At 41.1% G+C, this 22603-nt stretch overlaps 1 protein-coding gene across 1 annotated transcript in view; it reads right to left on the bottom strand.

Annotated features, from left to right (window-relative positions):
- TOP1 (DNA topoisomerase I) overlaps nucleotides 1–22322 on the bottom strand; it is a 77185-nt gene extending 54863 nt beyond the window's left edge. The window contains exons 1-2 of the mRNA XM_079979166.1: nucleotides 22143–22322; nucleotides 21132–21156 (exon numbers count right to left, since the gene is read on the bottom strand). Coding sequence (XP_079835292.1) covers nucleotides 21132–21156; nucleotides 22143–22175 — 58 coding nt within the window. The 5' untranslated portion in view covers nucleotides 22176–22322. The remainder of the gene's footprint in view (nucleotides 1–21131; nucleotides 21157–22142) is intronic.
- Nucleotides 22323–22603: the final 281 nt, after the last annotated feature.

Below are 22603 nucleotides of genomic sequence, written 5' to 3' on the forward strand. Positions count from 1 at the left end.
AGCTTGCTAGAGAATGAACACAGCTTAATAATATTATCAAGTATTTATACAGCACTTCTGAGTGTTCAAAAGCACATAATGTTATCTCAGTAAATGTTAAAACAACCCTATAAACTACTCAAGTATTACTGTCCCCATACTACAGATGGCAAGGGTGGGAGGATACCAAGGCTGAGAGAGAGAGGAATTTGCCTAAGCCCATTTGAGCACCTAAATGCCACAAATGAAGGTAACAAAATTCCAAACATTCTCTTCCAAGGAAAAGCAGCAAGTGGGTTGCTCATCCTTCCCTGTGCCACCCACCCAAGCATTCCAAGCATGTTTACGTGGTAAATGAATGCTTGGAACCAGTGCTTTCATTTTCCACAGAAAATTTCCCATTTTATAAGTTCACTAACCAGGTTCCACTTGTAAATATGTATTAGTCAAATCTGGCCATTTCAAAGTTGTTAGCTTTGTTTAGTAAATATAAGTAAATTAAACATGCTAATTAGTTCATTCTCTAGGATATCAGAAAACTTTCCAGTGCAAACTGATACGTTTCTAATTCAAATTACCCTGATTTACAACTCAATAAATAAATTCACATTACTGTCTCAAACTCCCTGGAAGAAGAAGCAACCTGTGAGGAAAGGCTTACATTGGGAAAGTGAGTCAAGGAAAGTGTTGAGCCACTTCTCCATTTCAGACAGCCAACCAGCTGAAGCCATTTCCCCCCACTTCAACAATAGAGCCAATAGGCCTCTGATACACACATTTGTTTCCACAATGTAGTTTGGGCATTGGTGAGTTTATAAGGTGGGCTTCACAGCAAAGTCTATCATTATTACTTTACACTAGCTCTTACCAATACAGATTTGGAAGCAGAGGAGCAGAGTTGTTATTCACTCTGCTCTAGTCCCATGCCACTCTACTCAACTTTTGTGGGGTTGCCTAAATTAGAAATGAAGCCTACTGGGAGAGTTGGCTCTCACATGTTCTGTAGATCACAAATAAGTATCGTAAAAACTCAAACAAGGACCACTGCAATAAATGGAGCAGCAGTTTCTCTAAGTAGAGCATTGTTATACCTCCCCTTCAAGAGGGGCAGACTGTTCAGTTCTCCAGCACTGTGAGTTAAGGCACTTAATGTTTGAAAGCTACACACTTTGTTATGGCATAAAGAGATGCCTTTGTGTGTATTTGTTAAGTAAATCCTTATGTTTTAAGCTTTCTTGGAAATACATGTAACAATGGTGTGATTTATTGCATAAAAAGGTTATAACACTGGGTTTTTTAAAGATAACCAATTATTTTTAAATATACAGCGCTACCAACAAAGAATTATCACTGCAATGTTTCTGTTTTGTTTGCATTTCAAGAAATTAAGTGTCGCTAAGAGGACAGCAGCAGGATGAACAAGATGATACATTGCCTCCCACTGCCCTGGGATGAAATATGTTATAGAAAGGTTTGCCAAGTTCTCAGAGTGCATTCAGCCCTAGGACTGCCAGATCCTTGAATGGAGAGATTCATCCCATAATTAGGTTGCTAAGGTAGGATGAAAGGGTGCAGGTTTTCCACTGGTCCCTTTCTCCAGATCTCTTTCCTGCCTGCTTTACAACAGCAGGGATAACCTTGACTTTATCCTGCAACAACTGAGGAGGCTGGGTGGGATTTCCAGCAGCCCCAGCCTCTTCTGTTTCCTCCAATTATTGCAAGAGACAACTATACTCTCAAGGTACAAAACTGACAAAACAGGTATGTGACATGATTAAGAGATATTTTTGAGTCACTATGAATAAGCGTTAGTCACTAGCCCTCTTTTGGCATTCAGGTCAACATGCAAGGGCAGAATGTGTGTAGTGGGACAGTGGCTTGCATGTCAACCTTGTCTGCAATGCCTGAAGATAGCCCCATGCTACTCACCCTTTGCATGTTTGGTCTGAAGTTCTGAAGGGGGCTTACAAGCATGTTTGTCTGGAAGTGCTTACAAGCATCCTTGCAGTCAAAAACACTGATAAATGATCAGGACACTGGGGACAGGGCAACATATACACTCGTTTTGCCTCCAGGTGACCAGGCTGGAAACAAGAAGACTACAAATTTAAGTTAATGCTATTGTTCTGCAGCTAAAACATTTCTCAATTTCTTGGTTTCTAGGAGAGATGCACATGTGTCATAATATGCATAAACGTGGAAGAGCCATCCCTTGTGTAAGAGAAATGGGAAAATTGCCTCTTAAGGCATTTGCTGTCTGCAATTTATCTTTCAACAGGTACAGTGGTATCTCTGGTTACATACGCTTCAGGTTACAGACTCCGCTAACCCAGAAATAGTACCTTGGGTTAAGAACTTTGCTTCAGGATGAGAACAGAAATCGTGCGGTGGTGGCACAGCAGCAGCAGAAGGCCCCATTAGCTAAAATGGTGCTTCAGGTTAAGAACAGTTTCAGATTAAGAACGGACCTCCGGAACGAATAAAGTATGTAACCAGAGGTACCATTGTATGTCTATATAATGATCATCACCATCTTTAACCAGTGGCATCTATTTTAGTACTGAAAATGTGATGAACTTCTAGGCTGTGTGCTAATCTTAGCCCATCAGGGGGTCCAATTTGGCCTTCAAAACCATTTCCCTCAAACCACACCCACTCATCAGCTGGCATCACCAGTGACATCAGCTGTTGAGCAGGAGGAAAAGGTTTAATGCTGCATTGGTTGTGTTCCCTACTGGGAACAGGATACGTATGGTCAAGGCAGCAGGATTTAATCCCTTATCAGCCGATGAGGAGGGATTAAAGCCTTTTGCAAAAGTACTGTTTGAAGCAGCTCGTGCTTTTCTTTAAGCAAGTGGGTGAGCGAACAGTAGAACAGTCTCTCTCACACACCCCACTGCCACCTGCCAACTTAAAGAAGCACAAACAGCTTCAAGCTGCACTTTTAGGTAGCTCCCACAATCCACAATTGCCTAAAATGGGAGCAAGCAGTTTATCTTTAAGGCTTTGCAAGTATCACCACAATTCCCTTTTAAACATCTCAGATTGGGGGCTTAAAGGGGAAGTGAGGGGTGAGGAGACTTGCAAAGTCGCAATGAGAATTTTTGGCAGGTGGATGGCCGCTTCCACCAGTAGAGTGTTGACAATAATTCTTCACCAGTTTTAAAATCTGTTAGTTTGTTATAATGAAGCACATCTGCAGGTGCGGCAGTGGATGTGCTGGACCATTGTCTTGCAGGTGGCAGCATAAGAACAGGCCTTTTCTGCAGCAGCTCCCAGTTTGTGGAATGCTCTTCCCAGGGAGATGCGGCTGATGCCTTCATTATATACCTTTCAGTGCCAGACATTCCTCCTCAACTAGGCCCTTAGTTAATTAACATCCTATACCCTTTTACACCTGTTTGTGGGTGGGGGAGTTATGTTTTGTTCTTATTATGTATTTTGTGTTTTTATCTTGTATTTTTATGCTGTGAACTGCCCTGAAATCTACGGCGCATTACAAATTTAATTAATTAATAAACACCCCACCCCACCCCTAAAGCAGATGGCAACAGAGAATCTGGAGGGGAAGGAAGCACATTCAATGTATGAAAACAGATACTGTATGCGTGAAGATGCACATTCATGCTGTCTCTGAAGTTTATTTGCAAAGTTTGTAGACACAAGCACTTCTTCAACACTGACATGTATTGACTGCAGAAGGTTAATTCCACAGTCTGAGCCACTACACCACACGGCTTTCAGTGTAGATATTTACACATAAAAAGGATTATGAACTTTCTAGGTTTTGAAGTCTAGATTTGAGAGGTCAGTCAATCCTCACTAAGCCTTGTATCTGCATTCAGCATGCTGGAAAGAAATTAGAGCCACAGGATCCCTGTGTATGATTATACAAGAACTGAAAGGCAAAGTAAGCTTCTAACTCATCCAGGAATACCTCTAAAAAAACTAGATCTACTGTTTTATACTAACTAATATTTATTTCCCCATACATAACCCACTAATCAGGAGTGTTCACTCATAAATCAACACTTTCTGACAGTAAAGGCAAGTAAAATAAATCAGAAAATAGTTTTGGTTCACCTATAATAGAGCAAATAAATGAAAGTGAAATTTACAATACGAATTTCATTTTAACAAGCTTAAACTACTCTTGCATATTGCTGGATATAGCTATTCTACAAACCTGAATTTCAGATACAGTGGAATATAATGAAAGGAAAAGCTCAAAAATAGACCCAAACAAAGTACAAAGTGAAGTGAAGATGGGGTACCTTCCATTCTACCCCTAGGCCTCAGAACAGAGGTGAGGTGTTGAACCATTTCCACTCCTCCTCCCCACATGCACACATGATAACGTATGTCTAGCAGGTGATGCAGAAACAAATCCTTACAGCATGGATAGGGAACCCATGGCCTCCACAAGTTGCTGCACTCCAAGCAATCCCAGCCAGCAATGACTGCTAGAAAGCCACAGATTCCCTATCTCTGCCCTGAATGATACCTTAGAACATGTTGGACTCTCCTTTATTAGATGTTTTTAAGCAGAGGCTGGATAGCCATCTCTCAGAGATTCGGGTCTATTGGATTTCCTGAAGTGGCAGGCAGCATGGATGCTGCTGCTGCTTTGATGTTCCTTTGAACTCTGGATTCTATAACATCAGACTATGGGAGGGAGCATAGCCCAGAGCAAGTCCCAGCCATCTCCAGTCAAAAGATCAGGTTATGCAGACAGTCCAGAGTACATTTTGAAACTACTCAGAGATACCACCTCCTCCTTATTAAGTCTTCCTACATGCTTCAAAAGTGGCCATTTGTTAATAGGCTGACCTAATGTAATACCCAATTATGAAATCCTGCATACAGTTACTTGAACAAAGTCCCATTGTGTTCAATTCGGTTTACTTCCAGGTAAGCCTGCACATGACTGCAGTCTTGAATGTGAGATTTCTCTCTTAGCCAACATTCCACGGCTACTGAGTCCTCACTGGGCTACCTCTCCCATTTTAGCATTATTTTCTCCCTAAAGACTTTTATGTACTTCTGAAAACCTTCCCTCACGTTTGTTAAGTGCTGCTGTTTAGGCTACATAGAAGCGGGTACTCAACCCTACATATGATTATTATATACACCATAAACAACCCTACCAATATTACATTTAACAAATGAGCAGATCCCCAAGCCTGCCTTTCAAGAGAAGCACAAATCTCCCCATTTTGCACAAATAGCTTGTATTATAAAGTCTCATACCACCACCACCACATGGAGATCTCCAGGTTGTTCATGCTTGAAACTTCTAAGAATTTATAAAATTACCACCTGTCTTGAAATGAGCTTTTCTAGACACGTTAGAACTGGTACGTGCCCAATTCCAGTTTTTCCACTATACTAGACTAATGAGTTTATTACTGAATCATCAATGTGTAGTTTTAAAAATTTTCGACAGGCTACTAAACTGCAAGGCATTCAAACAATTCCAAGGCTAGTAAGCATTACTCTGGCCACAATTCTTACCCTTAGGTATTCTGAACAGGCAACACTGCAAAAAACAAAAAACAAAAAAACAAAAAAAAACCACCAGCACACAAGAAAGTGCCTTATGCTGAGTCAGAACACTTGTCCATTTAGCTCATTCTTGTCTACACTGGCTGGTAGTGGTTCTCCAAGGTTTCAGACAGGGAACATTACAAGCCATACCTGGAGATGCCAAAGATTGAACCTGGGATCTTCTGCCTGCAAAAAAGATGCTCTCTCACTGAGCTGCAGCCATTCTTTCATTAACAACAAAGGGGTGAAGGAGATTCTTGGATGCAGTAAAAATGTAATTGCCCCAAAGCAGAATATTTTAAGAGCATTTGCCATGCTTATTAACTAGACTTGTTATTGAAAAAATAGCAAGTAAACCTTTACACAGGGCACGAGAAAAGAGAAACTACCTGTCCTGTCCTCCTGAGCAACTGATCCAGCATACCCTAGTTATGTACAAGACTACTTCTGACCAACATCACAAATGTCTTACTTTTTCGTGTCTTGCATTTATCTCCTGCCTTTCTTCCTAGGAATTTTACAGCAGCATATCTCATTCTCCTACTCATCCACATCTTAATCTCATGACAACTCTGCAAGGTAGGTTAGCTTAAAAGACAGGGACAAGCCCAAGGAAACCCAGTGAGCTTCACAGCAAAATGGGGATTTAACCCCAAGTCTCCCTAGGCCCATTTAGTTAGCCTGTTTAAATTCTATTGACATCAATCAGATTTAGACCATTGATGTGAAGTTCTGCACATGATAGTGTGAAGCAGTACAGTTTGACTGGTATCGTATCCATTTCATTTCTCAAACAATGAATTCTTAAGGGGTGTGTTGAATTGGACAGTAGAAAAAATTACATCACAGCAAGTTTGCAATAGGATTTTCTATACTTTTGCATCATCACATCTTACTTTTACTTGTAAAACAAATGTTAGAAATGCAAGTAATGAAAGCTTAGCAATATTCAGTATTTCTTTAGCTGCCATTTAAAAATTAACAAATCCCTGGAAAAATACAAGCTGCATTTACTGCACAACCTATCCTAAAGCCAATGTATGTTTGTCCATCATATCTGAACAGCCTCTCTCTAGAACAAGGAACTGCAACCTCAGAGGAAACCAAACAGCTGTTTCAACAAGTTTTGGCTGTTGTTCAAATACTGAAACGTAAGCTCTGACCAGGAATGCATATCCGTCAATGAAGAGCCCAATTTAAGCCATGCCAATTTCTTGTAGGGAAAGAAGTAGTGAGCTTAAAGTGACATATCAAATTTGAGAAAGAATTGCTGTTCACTAGCATAGAAAGATATAAAATAAATGGCAAGTCCATACATTAGGTTTTCAACCAATGTGAGTCTCTACACATTACTTTTATGCCTCAAATCCTGAGACTGTCGGATTTTGTCCACCTGCTCACTTCTGAGACAAATTATGATCAATATGTTTGAATGGGTTGCTGTTCATAGTCCTCTTCAGAACTAACCCTTAAAGAGGGGAATGGGGAGACACCAGCTGACCCCACCACCTGTCAGGAATACTGTGTATTTATGCCAATAGATCAATAAATCATATGAACAGTTGCATCTTGCACTGTAGATTCTGCCTTGAACAGGGGGTTGAGCTAGATGACCTCCAAGATCCCATCCAACTCGACAGCTGTACGACACATTGTTACCAAGTTCACTTAATTCAACAAAATCTGCTGAAGAGGGTGCTTGTGCCTTTTTCATAGAAAAAGAAGCACACTGTCAGAGCTGCCCCAGGTCCCAGCTCACAAAGGACCAACGCCACTTCGTAGTTATATACAAAAGTCTTTATTGAAGTTCAGTTTCGATTTCAAAGCCGCGGCGCGCAGCTCTACGTCTCAAACTCTAGACCGCTGAAGCTCCGTCTGAATCTCCTCCCCCCAGACATCAGTTTAAGACTCTAGCCTTGCTCCACCTCTTCCTTTGCTCTTTCCTCCTCTGGGTCCGCCTGTCCGCTGGGGTCTTGCCCTTTCTAGACTCTTCTGACGCTGAGTCCCCTGAGTCTTCCCCCTGCCTCCGGCGGGCTTTAGGACCTGGTTCCCAATCCGGGTTTTCTGCTGTCCTGCGCGCCTGTACATTTGAACTTGGCGCGCGCGCCCAGCCGGCAACCTTTCTCCTTACCGTTACACTGCTCCTGTCACTGCTTCCCCCCTCGGGGGGGGGGGGGGGGCTAGCTGGACCTGACTTCCCCTCCGTTCCCTCACTCTCCGATAGAGGCGTGGCCAGCCCTGACTCATCTTCTCTCCCTACTGGAGGAGACGCTGGCCCTGATACATGGGACTCTTCCCCCCCACTCCGCTCTGGTGGGGGAACTGGTCCAGATCTCCCGCTGCTGCTTTGGGAGTCCCCGCTGGCCCCTTGCTTCTGGTGTGTCTCCCCTGGGACCCCCCTTGCCCTGGCCATCGGCGCCCCACTCTGGGAATCTTCTGAATCGCTGGAGAAGCTCATGGAATCTCTCGGGCCACTGTCATACTCCCCTACGCTGCCCTCAGATTCTTCCCCTTCGCTCTCCGTTTCCTCTCTCCCCTGTGTCTCTGCTCCTGAGCCCCTGACACACACCATATAGGCAGCTTTCCTCAGCATCAGCGAAAACCTACGAAGCTGGTTTATCAATGGTTCTTGAGTTCCTGCTCTGTATCAGTGGGACAAACGGGTTTATCATGAAAATAAATTCATGGTATACTGATGTTCTAGGCTTTAATTTTCATTGTATGTCACTTTGGGAGCAAGATATACACAGAACATGAAAGCAATAAAAATAAATATCTATGCTTACCTTTCTACAGATGCTACCCCCACGCCAGGGTGCCGCAGTGTTAGGCCTTCCAATGCACAAACCTTTCCATATTACAAATTTTAGGCTCCAGAATGAGCTCTAGGAATGCTCCCACACCTTACTATTATAAAGGGAGATAGAACCTCACCTGGTAACATTTCCATCTCTTCAGTTTCTTATATGAGAACACCATCTAGACATTAACAGTACAAGGAAAACTAAAAATTATAGGACTCCTTCAAAATGACAAATCATTTTGAATGATTTTAACTGATTTTATATCTACAGCTTTTTGTATTTTTACTGTTGCTACGATAACTGCTTTTGTTTCTGATGTTTTTGATCTGTTTTATATTTGTTTTATGGTTCTCTTTTGTAGGCTATCTTGGAAATCTAGATTAATAAAATTACATTTTTTCAAAAGAAGACTAATCATTTTCACCATGCAATGCTACAAAACCCGTGCTCTCCCAGAGAATTCTCTGTATGCTGCGATGCTTATATGAAACTCCACTGCAAATGACTGTGCATGAGGATCAGTTCCAAAGGAAAGCCACTGCAGGAGCTCTGTTCATACAGGAGATTCCGGTTTTTCATCAAGTAATTTGCATTAGTAAAACTTAAGAATTGTTTCTGCCATAGGTTTCTGGTGCTTTGTTAATATGGCTGCTTACCAAAGCAGGACTAGAGTTAAATTCCTACATGGGTACAGTGGTATCTTGGTTTGCAACCGTTTTGGATTACAATCACGTCAAACCCGGAAGTGTGTGTCCCCTTTTTTGGATTACAACCAATTTTTTTTTTTTGGGGGGGAACCCCATTGGCGAAAGCACGCCTTGGGTTACAAACCTGTTTTGGTTTACAACTGGACCTCCGGAACGGATTATGGTTGTAAACCAAGGTACCACTGTATAGGGAAATACAACTAGCTTTACTTTTGGTTTTGCAAACAGCAGTAAACTTAAAAGAAGCTGATTAACAACCAGAACAGATTCCAGGCAGAGTTGGCAAAACAATTTTTAAAAGCATTTTATCCACATTGCAGAGTCTAAAGTCTTTTTCTCACTTGTTATTTCCAACCTGTGATTCAACAACCTTCTGCTGGTGAGATTCCCAACTATTCTATGGAAACTACTTAAGATGCTAAACTATATCAAGAACCAGTGATTGAGAGGTGGAGAAAATGACATAAAATGGGAAGAATTGGAGGATGTCTACTGAAGCTGATAGAGAAAGTCCATTGATTTTAAATACGAACATTATTGGATTTAACTATTTTAATGAAAGGAGAAAAGTACAAGGAATATCATACAGCCAAGAGTAATTATATTTAGCATAATGGTTAGATCAGGCACCCCCAAACTCGGCTCCCCAGATGTTTTGGGACTACAATTCCCATCATCATCCTGTTAGCTAGGGATGATGGGAGTTGTAGTCCCAAAACATCTGGAGGGCAGAGTTTGAGGGTGCCTGGGTTAGATCTTTCCCAAATTCTTGCTAGTTCTTTAATAGCTAATGTCCTCTAATTCAACTGGTGGGTGTGGATTATGGCATGATCTAAGGCATAACAAGCCTACCACGAAACCAATATAATGGTAAGAAAAAATAAAAATGTATGTTTGGGTCAATAGTGGATCCTGGGTCTGAAGAAGTTGAAGGCTCCTCCTCTAACTCTAAGAAGATAAGTGGGGGGGAAAGCCAGCAACATGTCTTTAGCTAGGGCAATTCAAGTACACAGGCATGTCTTGGAAAGGGAGATCAGGTGTGATCTAGCAAGACATGTGATACACCTAAGTGAGATGCTTTGAGTGAGGCTGCAAGTACACTCTCTTTTCCTTGAGGCAGGAACTGGTCTATATTTAGTCATCTAGTAGCTCAAATCTGCGCAACACAGCAAATCTCTGGCAAATAATTTTAACAGCTTTGTAGCCTTAACAAGCATTCAATGTCATGACGACAGAAATGTTCACACACCTCAATAAGGAACCGCAGACAACTTATTTCTTAGGAGTTTGCTATTTAAAGAGAAAAGGTTGATTATATTCTCAAGGGCATGAATTAGGGAAATGAACTGCCTTGTCCTCTCATGAAAACAACGTACTATGTTGCAGAGACTGACAGACGGACAAGTTTATATTTTTTTAGTATTTGCAATACTGTTTTCTACCAGATGTACGTATCCATATAATTTTAACTAGATGAGCAAATGCTTTCCTTTGACAGGTGCTATGCAGTTCTGTAATGGTGGCCCCTCTTACCTATAGTCAAGCTTGTGCCCCAACATGTGCTAACTCTAGTGAACACGCAACTCCAGATTTTCGTCCTGCCCAATTGTTTTCTGGTCAACAAATTACTAGGCCCTAAATGGGCAAATATCTGCAGGAGCACCTCCTCTACTACCAGCCGGGGGGAGGAAGGGTGACTTGGTTTGCAGTCCCCACCAAGGTTCCTGGTTAAGGGGACAAAGGAAGAGCATTATCTGTTGTAGGGTCCCGACTCTGGAGTTATCTCCCACTAAAGGTACCTTCCTTCCTGCAGTGCCCCACCTCACCACCATTACTGGTTTTGATGTCAAATGAAGACATTTTTATTTACCCAGTCTTTGGCAGTTTGATAATGAAATGTTTAATTCTTTGCAGCAATACATGAGTCACTGTTTTGATGATATTCTACTTTAAAAACAAGGGTTGTATTCAATGTTGCACTAAGTAGTTCTGCTTGCACATAGTTTATGTTTGCACAACAGAACCTTGTCTGCTCCCCTTCCTCTGTGCAACTTCTTAATCTGTACTAGGGGTTACCCCAATCCTCTGGAGCAGATCTGGGGAGGGTGTGGAGCAAACACAGGGACAGGAGGGGGGAGTCCTACTGTGCTAGTGATAACCCTTGTACTGACAGGATGAGTTAGTAGAATACTACTCTGCGTCTGCCTATTTTTTTCTATTTTGCTTTTACATTTGAGACCTTTTGAATGAAGGGCTAGTCACAAGTGCTCTACATTAATAATAAAACCATCTTTTCAGGGAATTATTTCTGATACCATTTTTTAGCTCACCTCTCAAACTATGCAAGAGCTAATTACTTTTGGAAATAAAGCTATCAAGTCTCATGGAAATAAATGCATCAAAAACAGGCCCCAGAAAGGGTCTCTAATCATATTTCTTTGGCGAATACACAGATTATGCATGTTTTGTTCAAGTTTCTCCTTAGCTACATGCAGCTGTACATAAACAGTTCAAACATCTGTGACCAAAAATAAAAAAATTCACTACACCATACATGCGCTCAAATATATACACCATTTCAATATATACACTATGGTTACAAGCCTATCAAAGGGAGAGGGAAAGAAGGGGGGAAATGCAGATACAACTTAAATCTGAGATTACAACTTAAAAAGCTTAAAAGTAGGTGGTTCCTAGAATATACATTCTTCACAAGAGCATAGGGCAACTTGGCCTTTATCTAAGGAGTGTTTCGAGGAGACAAAATATTTTCACTGCATGTTTGTGATAAAGCTTGTAGAAGTTTCTGAAAGCCTCCTTACTGCCTCTTTGCTGTTTTTCTCTTGTGCTCCCTTGCATACCTTATCTTTGCTCTTTCATTTCCATCTGATAGGAAAGCCTGACGCTGACATTTCACCAAACAGCACAAACTTTGCTTACTTGTTTCTCTGGGGTATCAGAACCACAAAGATTGTTCTCTTTACTCCACTACTCAATATATTCATAAAACCAAAAAGGTCTAGTTTTCAAAACAGCAAATATTGGATGTGAGCATTCTAGAGTACTAGTGGGGTTTTTTAAGTAGGTCCATTGTGATCAGGGGAGCCTCATTAGTGGAATTATGTGAATTTTCAAAGATCTTGAAAAGGGTTGCTTTATATGTTTTGATTTTAAGTGTATTTCTTATAAAACTGCTTTGTATACTTGCCAATATCATATCTGAAGTTAATACGCATCTTCAAGTTCATTTGTCAAAACATGCAAGTTGGGCCAGCTGCAGCTCCCTGTATCATGTGTCACTGGTGCATCTGATTTGTCACCTTGTATAGAGGCTGAAAACATGTTCGTTTCAAAAGGTACATAAAGCAGGTCTGCAACAAGCACCCATTTAAATTGTGTTGCATTAAGTGACCCTCAAAATGACACAAAGAAAATTGAGTGAGTTATAGAATTATGGGAGTGAAATGAGCTCTCATTTGTTAGGCAAAGGCCTGTTTCACACATTACACAGTAATAGACCTGGGTTTATAACCAAATGTGCCCTCAGTCAAGGGTTGTAGCCTCTCCTAGTTCTTTGATGAGTGAGCCTTCAAGATGCACATATTTTCAAGCACCACTTGTCATAATTGCACTTTACATTATCTAGTGTACAATGTGTATCTAGACAAACTTCTAATTTTGTCGAGACTCAAAATCTGTGAAACATCTAGAAATAAAATCAGAAGGTATCATGTTAATATGAATACAAGACACACAGTTCATGCATTACATTTCTATGTGTAAATCTGAAAGAAACACCCAATGCCTTGCCAAAGTTCAAAAAGTTGCTGGAAGGGAACCAGAACCAGGATACTTTAAATCACTATAAGTGTAGATACATTATAGAACTCTTATTTCTAGGGTATTGTCTAGGTGGGAGTCACAGAAGTGCAACACCACCATTATAATGTAACATAAGAGGCAGCCAAAGTTACACGTTTTGAAGAAGTTTGGTAACTACTCAGACCTTCCAGGTCCTACCAAGTCCAGATGAATCCACTGGTTGAAAATTACCCCCATCCAACAAACCACACATTCCTAACACAAATCATCAAGGATATGAGGAAGGAGCATTTTCTGTCATTAATTCTGACTACCCAATTGTAAACAGTTTATCAGTCCATTGTTGCCTTTGGAAAATTTACAACAACGAAAAAGAAAAACCACTATCCCACCAAGCTGCAACCCTACACATGCTACCTTGGGAATTAAATTTCACCCAACTAACTGAAATGATGATGATGATGAACTACAGCAGTAGTTCCCACAACTGGAAGTCCATGAACCCCAGGAGGGTTGCGTAACCCACCCAGGGGTCCATGGCACCATTCACATAGCAACAACTATCACAGAAATGAACCCCTATACTACAGTATTATTATTTAAATGTATTACCCACTCTTCTACATTAAAAATAGTGTAAAACAACTTCTAGGTTTATGTATCTTAATGAGGACAAGACACATTTCAACACTTACATAGCTAAATATCCCAACTAATCATCATGCCAAAAGAAAATTATGCTAGCTATGCTGCTGTTCCTGTCAAATCAAGTAGAATTAAAGTGTCATGATCTGAATGTGCAATTTAAAGCTCTCTTTAAGATATATGTAACACTCCATAAGAGATGGGGAGGGAGAGAAAAGATATATAACACTATATATTCATTTTTCATGACATAGGCTGTAAGAACCCTACTAAGGCAGCAGATTTAAAGTCTGTTAAGACAACAGTTTCAGCCAAATTTGTAAAATGAATGAAAAAGACCTGTGCTGATCTTCATAAGACTTTCTTTTCGAAATACAAAATAGCTCTTCTCTTAGCTTATGCTCTCATTAAAAAACAACTAAGAAGAGTGATGTAGATGCCAACAACACTGTAATTCACACGGTCTTGTTTGCACAATTATTCTGCAATGAAATTAATAGAACAGTTAACATGAATTACATGTCAAGTATATATTGTAATTTCCACACTTCATGCTGACAGTGCAACTAGGAAAATGAACAAAATCCAGTGGGCTACCCCCCAAAAATGCCTGAAGGTACAAATGTACTCTTTGCTCTTATGCAAATACTTGAATTTGTATGTAGCTTTGTTTGAGCTAAAGATGGCTCTTGAAAACTCTGTAAATTCTGATTTACTGTTTAGACTGCAATCTCCCTTGCGGGGTTTGGCCACTGAGATATTTATGTTCAGTTAGTTCCTCATTGACCCATTATAGTTGTGCATTTCTAAAAGTTTATCATTGAACAGTTGAAATTAACGTATATTCCGATCTCACAAATATGGATTAAGGGGGGGGGGGGCAAACAGTTCTTATCACTAGCTGGTCGACTGCAGCTTACATCAAATCATGAGTCACTATGAAATGGCCTTGTATCACCTAAACACACTAGTCAGTAGCGGAAAGAAAGCTTGGAAGTGAGGGAAAGGGGAGATGAAATGTTACCTGTTAACAGCCATTATTTCCTTGAGCTGCTGCTTTGGCACCACTTTTGATTATTTACTAAGCCCATCACATCTTTCTTTGCTGTGTGATCCCAGTCAATCAGGGATCATGTAATGAACATGACACTGCAGCATCAAATAGCCAATCAGATTTGGCTTCATGGCAACTTTATTGAGGGAAAACCAAGCCATGACCTTGCACTTTCTTTCTTTGGGGGGTGGGGAGAGAAGAGAGAGCACACTAACATTGCCAAGGCAACCAAACTAGAGCTGATGGTTTCACTGCCTGCTAGCGCTGAATGACTTGCATACTTACAATTCACTAGCTGGGGCAGGGTGCAGATGGCACCAAATCATCCCAATCAAGGTACTGCCCCAACTGGTTAACTATACATAACAGTAAACATCATCCTAAAACCATTTGCTCCATCCATCAGATGATCTCAGCCCACCTCAGTGAAAAATACTACTTCCTCTCTACAAAGCAAAACAGAAAATACAGCAGAGAACCACTTACATGACTTTAAAAATACTTTCCCTTTTGATGATGAAGAGGCAAAAGTACTTGTGGACATACGCCTGCATGACCCTGCATTATATAAACATTAAATAATACAAAACGTTATTCCTTTATAAGCCCTCTCAGTAAGCAGGCAGGCATAGTTTTCAGTGGAGCAGTAGCTCAAACTGAACCAAACAAAAACTTGAGCATGCTTTCAGCAGCCACTGACCAGGAAGAAGCACTATCCAGTTAGCCAGAAGCACAAGAAGGACTGTGCACCAATATTTTTTATAGATGGAACAATAGCAGAACAAGGCAGATGAGCAAGGACTTATCTCCAAAATTGTACTGCATCTGAAGCACCTTCAAAGTTCAGCAGACCTGCAAAGATAAGTGCCCGCATGCTGGGGGAGGAGAGGGAATTATACCATAAGTGGAACTGATTTGTGGATTCATACATTAATAAGCAATACATGAAGGCAACAAGATTCTGGAGGAGAGTGTTTATCATCCTTCTGTACCATTCACAATAATTCTATTAATTTTGCTTACGCATGACTCCAATTTCTATTAGTGACCAAGTGTCAATGACTATGGTCAATGATATCAAAAGGCACTAAGAGATCAAGTAACAGGACACATCAACAACAGTTACTCAACAAATGTGAGACTCTTGGAAGCAAGCTGTACTCCCACAGCCCATCACCATTATTTACTGAGGATGAGGAGCACATTTCTGAGCCAACCTGAGTGTAATCAGTTCACTAAAGAAATGCCATCATTTGCAATGCAGAGCACAGAACTTTTTATAAAACTGTTAGATAATACCACACAGTAGGAGCTACAACTACTGCAGTACAGTGGTACCTCAGGTTAAGTACCGGTACTTAATTCGTTCCAGAGGTCCGTTCTTAACCTGAAGCACCACTTTAGCTAATGGGGCCTCTTGCTGCTGCTGTGCCGCCGGAGCACAATTTCTGTTCTTATCCTGAAGCAAAGTTCTTAACCTGAAGCACTATTTCTGGATTAGCGAATTCTGTAACCTGAAGCGTATGTAACCCGAGGTACCACTGTAATACTATTGTAAACAAGTACATAATATCAAAGCCCAGATTTTCTTCAGTGTAAGGGCATGAAAATCTGACACTCAGTTTCAAAACCAATGCTTGCAGCTGCATAAACTGCTGTTTGACATGCAAGTTCTGTATGGTCTTGTTGAGTGCTATTAATGCTACATTTTGAAACTTAATAGCACTATGGAAAAAATGGGAATGACTGAAGAACGGTTGGGTTCTCTTTAAACATGGTACACAAATATTGACTTCAGAAAATGAAGGAAAATGTGTGGACAGTATCTCATTGAATTGTACAAGATAATGAGAATATATATACGATTCATAATCAGCTCAAGTAAATCATATCAAAGCTACCCAACAACAGGAAATAATGCAAACTTCTATCTCATCTTTGGAAATCTTTTTCAACAGGGAACTCTGACCAGAGAAGCTGCAACACTAGCCAGAATTAATAATAAAAAATGCTAATTTGGGCTACTGCCAAGCATTCAGCCAATGAGCTCTACAACAACTACCAAAGATCTTCAAGATCTTCAATATTTTTACTCACTTAGACTGCAGATTAAGCTTATCCACAATTTAAATGTGAAGAACTGAGGCAAAGAACTTAAGCAGCTTGCCAAAGGTCACATGCTAATTCATCTGCAAAGACAGATAAAAGGAAACTAAGGAGACCACACCTAGAGAGAGGGGAAGATCAGAATTGCAAACCCTATTATTCTTGAGTTTATTTGGCTTACCATACCTGGAGTTCACAGATCATATTAGAAAGGAACAGGTTTCCCAATAATTGGCTGATACAGGAAAATAAGAACAAGCTGACATTTCCCAAAGTCATTTGTTTCCTGACAACATTAAACAGACACTTGCTACCAGAACCATAGTCCTTGGAGGTTAATTGACTAAACTAATCTATGTGATCTTTTAGAATTTAAGTTTCTCCTTTTTTATTTACCTATTGTTTACTACAAATCCATAGTTCAAACAGCTTAAAACTTAATAAGCTATTTTGCATCTAGTAGATTCTGCCATTTGTAAATGCTATTAAGACTTGAATATTTAAAAGTCATTCTTCTACTTATTATGCCCTTTAGCATTTTGAGCAACAGAGTTGAACCAAAATTGTCATATAGAAACATTTTTGTGGTGTTACTGCAGATTCTATTAAGACTCAAAACTTATTTCTGAGGAAGCAAATGTACTTCGGTGAGAAGCTCCCATCTAACAAGCCAGAGGTTTGTAAAGTTGTCCTCAAGCCTACATAATATATTTCATTGCTATTCCACAGATGTAGGCCTCTAATCTCTTTTACTACCAATATACATTCTCACATTGACCAAAACAAAAACTTACTCAATGATATATTTTACTGAAGATTTGTTATGCAAGCCTGCCAGGGAATGTTGAAAGCAAAATCCTATTCTACATGCTACAAAAAGTTTATTGTAAGGCACCAGGGCTTTTGTTTCTTAGTAATTACCCACCATAGCTAAAAATCTTTACTTGTATAAAAAGAAAACAGCTATGTTTTGCATTGTCTAACATACACACTTTTTGGTAGTGGTGGGAGAACTAGCAAGTTGAAACAGATTTTAAGTCTTCAGTACAGACACAACATCGTTCACACAATTTTCCCCTGCCAAGCATACAAATTGGTATTGAGAGCCTCAAACCCATAGAACTGTTGGAAAATATATCACACAAGTTCATTTCTTCATTAAACTAAGTTGCTTGCTTTCAGAAGCATGCAACATGTTCATTTCTGTATCAGAGAAATATTACATGAGTTCAATACTCCAAGCTTTCAAGTCTTGGGATAAAATACAACTACAAGATGACTAGCAGGTCTGCATTAAAGAGGGGGGGGGGAGCAAAGCCTGATGTAAAAAAATAAAAGTGAATATTGTAACTGAAAACTTTTTTAAAAAAATAAAAAGAACATTTTCTTAAAAGCAGCATGGGATTGCTAGTTCTGGTTACACTTTATGCTGCAATTTCTGGATGGTTTACCCTGGAAAATTATTTTCCATCATGGGCAGATTCAAAAATCTGCAAAAGCACATGGTTACAACCCTATCTGAGCTGTACCATGCACCAGGCAGTTGGGTGAATGACATCTGAATGCACCCTCTGAATGTCAAAGAGAAGAGTACATGTAAACTAACCTTAACTGTGGCATGTTAATTTTCTATGTGGAAAGTGGTGGTGGTTGTTCTGATGAGAGCATATCAGCATGTACTACTACTACTGCTGCTGCATTCTGAAATAGTAAGCCATGGGATATACTTTACCTGAATGGTTAAACTGGCTCTTTGAATTGGCCCTATTCAATTGCTGCATGTAGTTCAGGAGAATTATTTTGAAAATTATGAACAGGAGACCCTTCTACACATGGTGCTTAAGATAGTGCTTATAGATGGTGCTTAAGAAAGTCACAAGTTTGTAGAAGATAAAGTACCAAAATGAAGCATAAAGCAGATTTATTCTACAGAAGTACCTAAGCAGATCTTTACAAGGACAATCTGGTTAGGGTAGGTATTGATACTTAACTGTCCATGGCAGGCCAAACTTATGCTTGACAGCACCCAAACCATACTAATGCATGAATTTAGTTCTATTCACAGGAAACGATACTATGCATTAAACCAGTAGTGTTCACTGGGTGTCTCCCATCAACTTGAGAATTTCTACTATTTTTTCCTTAGCTTTTGCTATCTAAAACAGTTCACACATGGTGGCACAGCTGTACATTACCCCAAACTGGCTGCCTTCATCAAATACATATGGTCATTACATACTCAATAAACAGAGATACGTAGTTTTGATCAGTGCCTTTAAATAAATATGAATAGACAATAACAGTTCACTATTCTGTTTAAACACCTTTTCACCTTTTTAGAACTGTGTGCTTGAAGCTACACGAATGGAAGATCTGGGAGAAAAGAGGAACTAGCAAACTTTGTTAACTACAGTATAAAGACATCTATTGAACTAAAGATGCTTTGTATGGGGTTAATTCTATGTCTTCTCCACTGCTTTACTTAGAATAAAAATGGCTATTTAGGACTCTAACTTCAACATTCTGACTCGGAAGTCAGGAACACAATAGTGTAAGTAAAAAAAGGACATGAAGGCAAGTACAGTCTTGGTGGCAAGGTCAAAAAGGATGTGACTATTGACACTGTTATTTCTCGAAGAATAATCAAGAGCCTGTGGCTGATTGCAGTGAAATAACAACTAAAGAAAGGCTGGAGTCAACAAAAGGGGAGAAAAGCCATCCTCCAAAGCCATCTTCATACTTTACTTAGTGATAAACATTACTTGTTTGTGAAATAATAAATACCCAGGCCAGGAAAATGTTTCTAATTCCCAAGCATAAGACTGAAAATATTAGATACCACCACTATGTTAAGGCAGCATTTAAGTTTTAGGTACCCAAGGTAACCAGACACTTGAGATAGACCTGCTCAGTACACACTTCAAAAAGAAGTCACAATAGGGCAAGAAGCCAAAAGATTCAACACAATTACAGGTACAGTATATTGTGATTCAAACCCAAACCCCATCTTCAGCACAGTCTTAACACTGAACTGCTAACCCCTATAGAATACAACCACCGATATTTTTATTTTATGTATTTGTATTAGTCAATGGATGGCCATTACAGAGTGGTTAAATATACTAGTGCTTATTTCTTACCAGCTGGGGAGGTTCTGCACATTTTGTGCATTTCTGAAAAATCTAAAGGTCTTAGCAGAAATATTTCAACATACAGGGAGAAATACCTGCATTACATCAACACATATTCTTAATCATAGATGACTTCATACTCCTTATACAGGAGCAGAAATTCAGAAGATAGAGAACCTGCTGTCAATCCAGTATGCAAACATGCTACGCAGAACACTGCAATGTTTCATGAAAGCAAGACAGCCAGTATCATAAAGCCCCCAGGAGTTAAATGCCAAGGTGAAATCACCTTTCAAAAGGTGGGAGAAGCAATCTTGGCATTTTCTGACAGATATGCCATTCCAACTCTACATCCCCTTCCCCCAGAACCTATTTTCTCCTTTTAAAAGAAGAGGAAAGCTATGCAACAGTGACAAAGGCATATACAGCAGAATCATAATCCCCCCCCACAACAGATTTTTTTAATTAAAAAAACCTCTCAATATATCCATCATCTATAGCTTTTATAAACTGAACACGAACATACACCATCAACTACCAAACTTTAGCAAAGTGATACCAAATACGATTCTAGAACTGCCTGTGCTCCTTTATTTTTGTTTGTTTTTCAAATCCAGGAATAAAACCCCTGTTCCTGCATCCAGATCTTAAAATATGCTGTGTATTCAAATGGATGGAGAATCAGTTTAAGAGCAACATGTTGCAACCACCTTTCTACAAGGGAAGGTTTTGAAAGAAACAGAACTGGGGGAGGAGAAAAAGAGGACGAGGTGGGAATAAAAAGGCAGCGAGGAAACTAAACCAAGCTTTGAAAATACAAAACAAAAGCAAGCAAACAAAAATGACGGTTTTCCCTTTTCGGGGAGAATATTTGGAGCTAGGGTGGTGATTATATCGCATGTTTTCACTGCAGGAGGCTTCTCATGGGCAGCTCGAGGGAGGAGGAAAAGGAGAAAGAGACACACACAGGGAAGAGACAGAAAAAGAAAATGGCGCAGAGACTAAGTCCCGACCGTCGACAAGGCGACTTTCCAGGGGGGAATCGGAGCCCAAGAGGGCCTCCGAAAAACCAAGCGAGACCGGATTTGGGGTCTCCACTGCCCTCACTACCGAGAAATGGGGTCGGATGGGCTGAGGGCCCTATGATTTCCGAGTATTAGGAAGCTCGATGGGAACAATGGGGCCGATGAGCGAGGAGACGGGACTTAGTCTCTGGGACGCCATGTCTGTCCTTTACCATCCTCAGCAATACAAGAGAAGGGGAAAGAGAGGGAGAAAGGAGAGAAAGCAGGGCAAATCCTACCCACTCCCCAGTACAGAGGGACAAGGCACTCACCATTCGCTCGGAAATCTGGATCGATCTATGGGGGGGAAAGGAAAAAGGAAAAAATACATATATATTTTTTACGAAAACAGGACCTAGGTATGGTTTTATCACACACGCGTTTTTGCCCTGTTCAAGGCAAAACACGAGCCGAGCTGAGGAATCAACCCGGTGGCCCTTAAAAACTGATTCAGGGTTACCCTTAGCAAAAGCGAGGGGGCCAAATAGAGATCTCCCCTCACTTTCCCCACCCCACCAAAGTTTTCCCATCCTATTTTAATTGCCTTCTTTTTCCTCGTGCGTGGCTCAGTATTCCCAGTAGGATTTTTCCTCAACCTCCCCGCACCACCAGCCCCCCCCCTCATTTAAGGGCCCTACGTGCCCTCTAAGCGCTAGGGGAGAAAACAAGAATGAGGAGGGGGACCCCAAATTTCCCCTCCCCCAAACTTCCCCTCCCCCAAACTCCCCCTTCTTTCTGGAAGGAGTTGGGGAAGATGCGGGTTCAGAGAAATGACGAGGGTGGGGGGGGGGTAGGAGAAGATTGATTATAGACACAGTGTCTACAGGAAATTTGAAGGAAGCCCTGCGAGAGATTAAGGTGTGACTCTCCGCAGGCAAAAGGGGTCACCCCTCAAAGGGGTCTGATGGGATGCGACGGTTTGGGGGAGCAGAGAGAGAGAGAATAAGGTGAAAGGCCTAACTACTATTGAAAGGCCGCAGCCAAATAATTCCGGTAGGAACTGAAAGCAATGAGGCTCTCTCCCTCAGAGAAAAGAAGCCCCCCCCCAAAAAAAAACCCCTCTTTATTTAGCGCCCCTCCACTATTATTAAGAAGGGAAATACCTGCTTTTGAGGAAGCTGATATTTATGGGAAGGGGCTAAGTTATGAGGGTGAAGGGTTCTCTTTCCCCTACACCTGAAGGGGGGGGTATCCTAATTTTTCCCCTCCAAAGGAACTTTAGGCCTCGGTCTCCATCCACTTCCCCTTAAGTACTGTAAGAGTAGGAGCCCCCCGCCCCTTACCTGGGAGTCGTTGTGCAGCTGATCCCCACTCATGCCTGTAAAGCAAGGGCGGGGGCGGGAAGGGGTAAGCCTCTCAAGAGAGCTTGGGGAGCAGGCAAAGTCTTGAGGCCGAAGGCAGAACGCAGCCCCCTCAAACAGCACAGTCAGTTGTGTAACAGACTAAGTCCTCGTTTCCCTTTACTGCGCAGGCGCCGCGACTTTTAAACCGAGGGGAGGGGCTTAGCGAACAGCGGGAGGAGGGAGGGCAAGTTCGGAGGAGAGAACGCCTTCGTTAACATGGCCCAACCCTTCCGTTGCCTCTCCTCCAATCAACAGGCGCCGTGACTGAGATTTGCATGCTAGCCACGCCCGCCACCTCTTGGTTGGACTCGCCTCCCCGCCCCGGCTACACTTTGTGCCTGATTTAGCCACGCCTCTTCCTTCTCCGCCGTTTACGAAAAATGCCGGTTGCTCCCCCCCCC

Source organism: Podarcis cretensis (genome assembly GCF_951804945.1).
Source record: "Podarcis cretensis genome assembly, chromosome: 6".
Classification (NCBI taxonomy): Eukaryota; Metazoa; Chordata; class Lepidosauria; order Squamata; family Lacertidae; genus Podarcis; species Podarcis cretensis.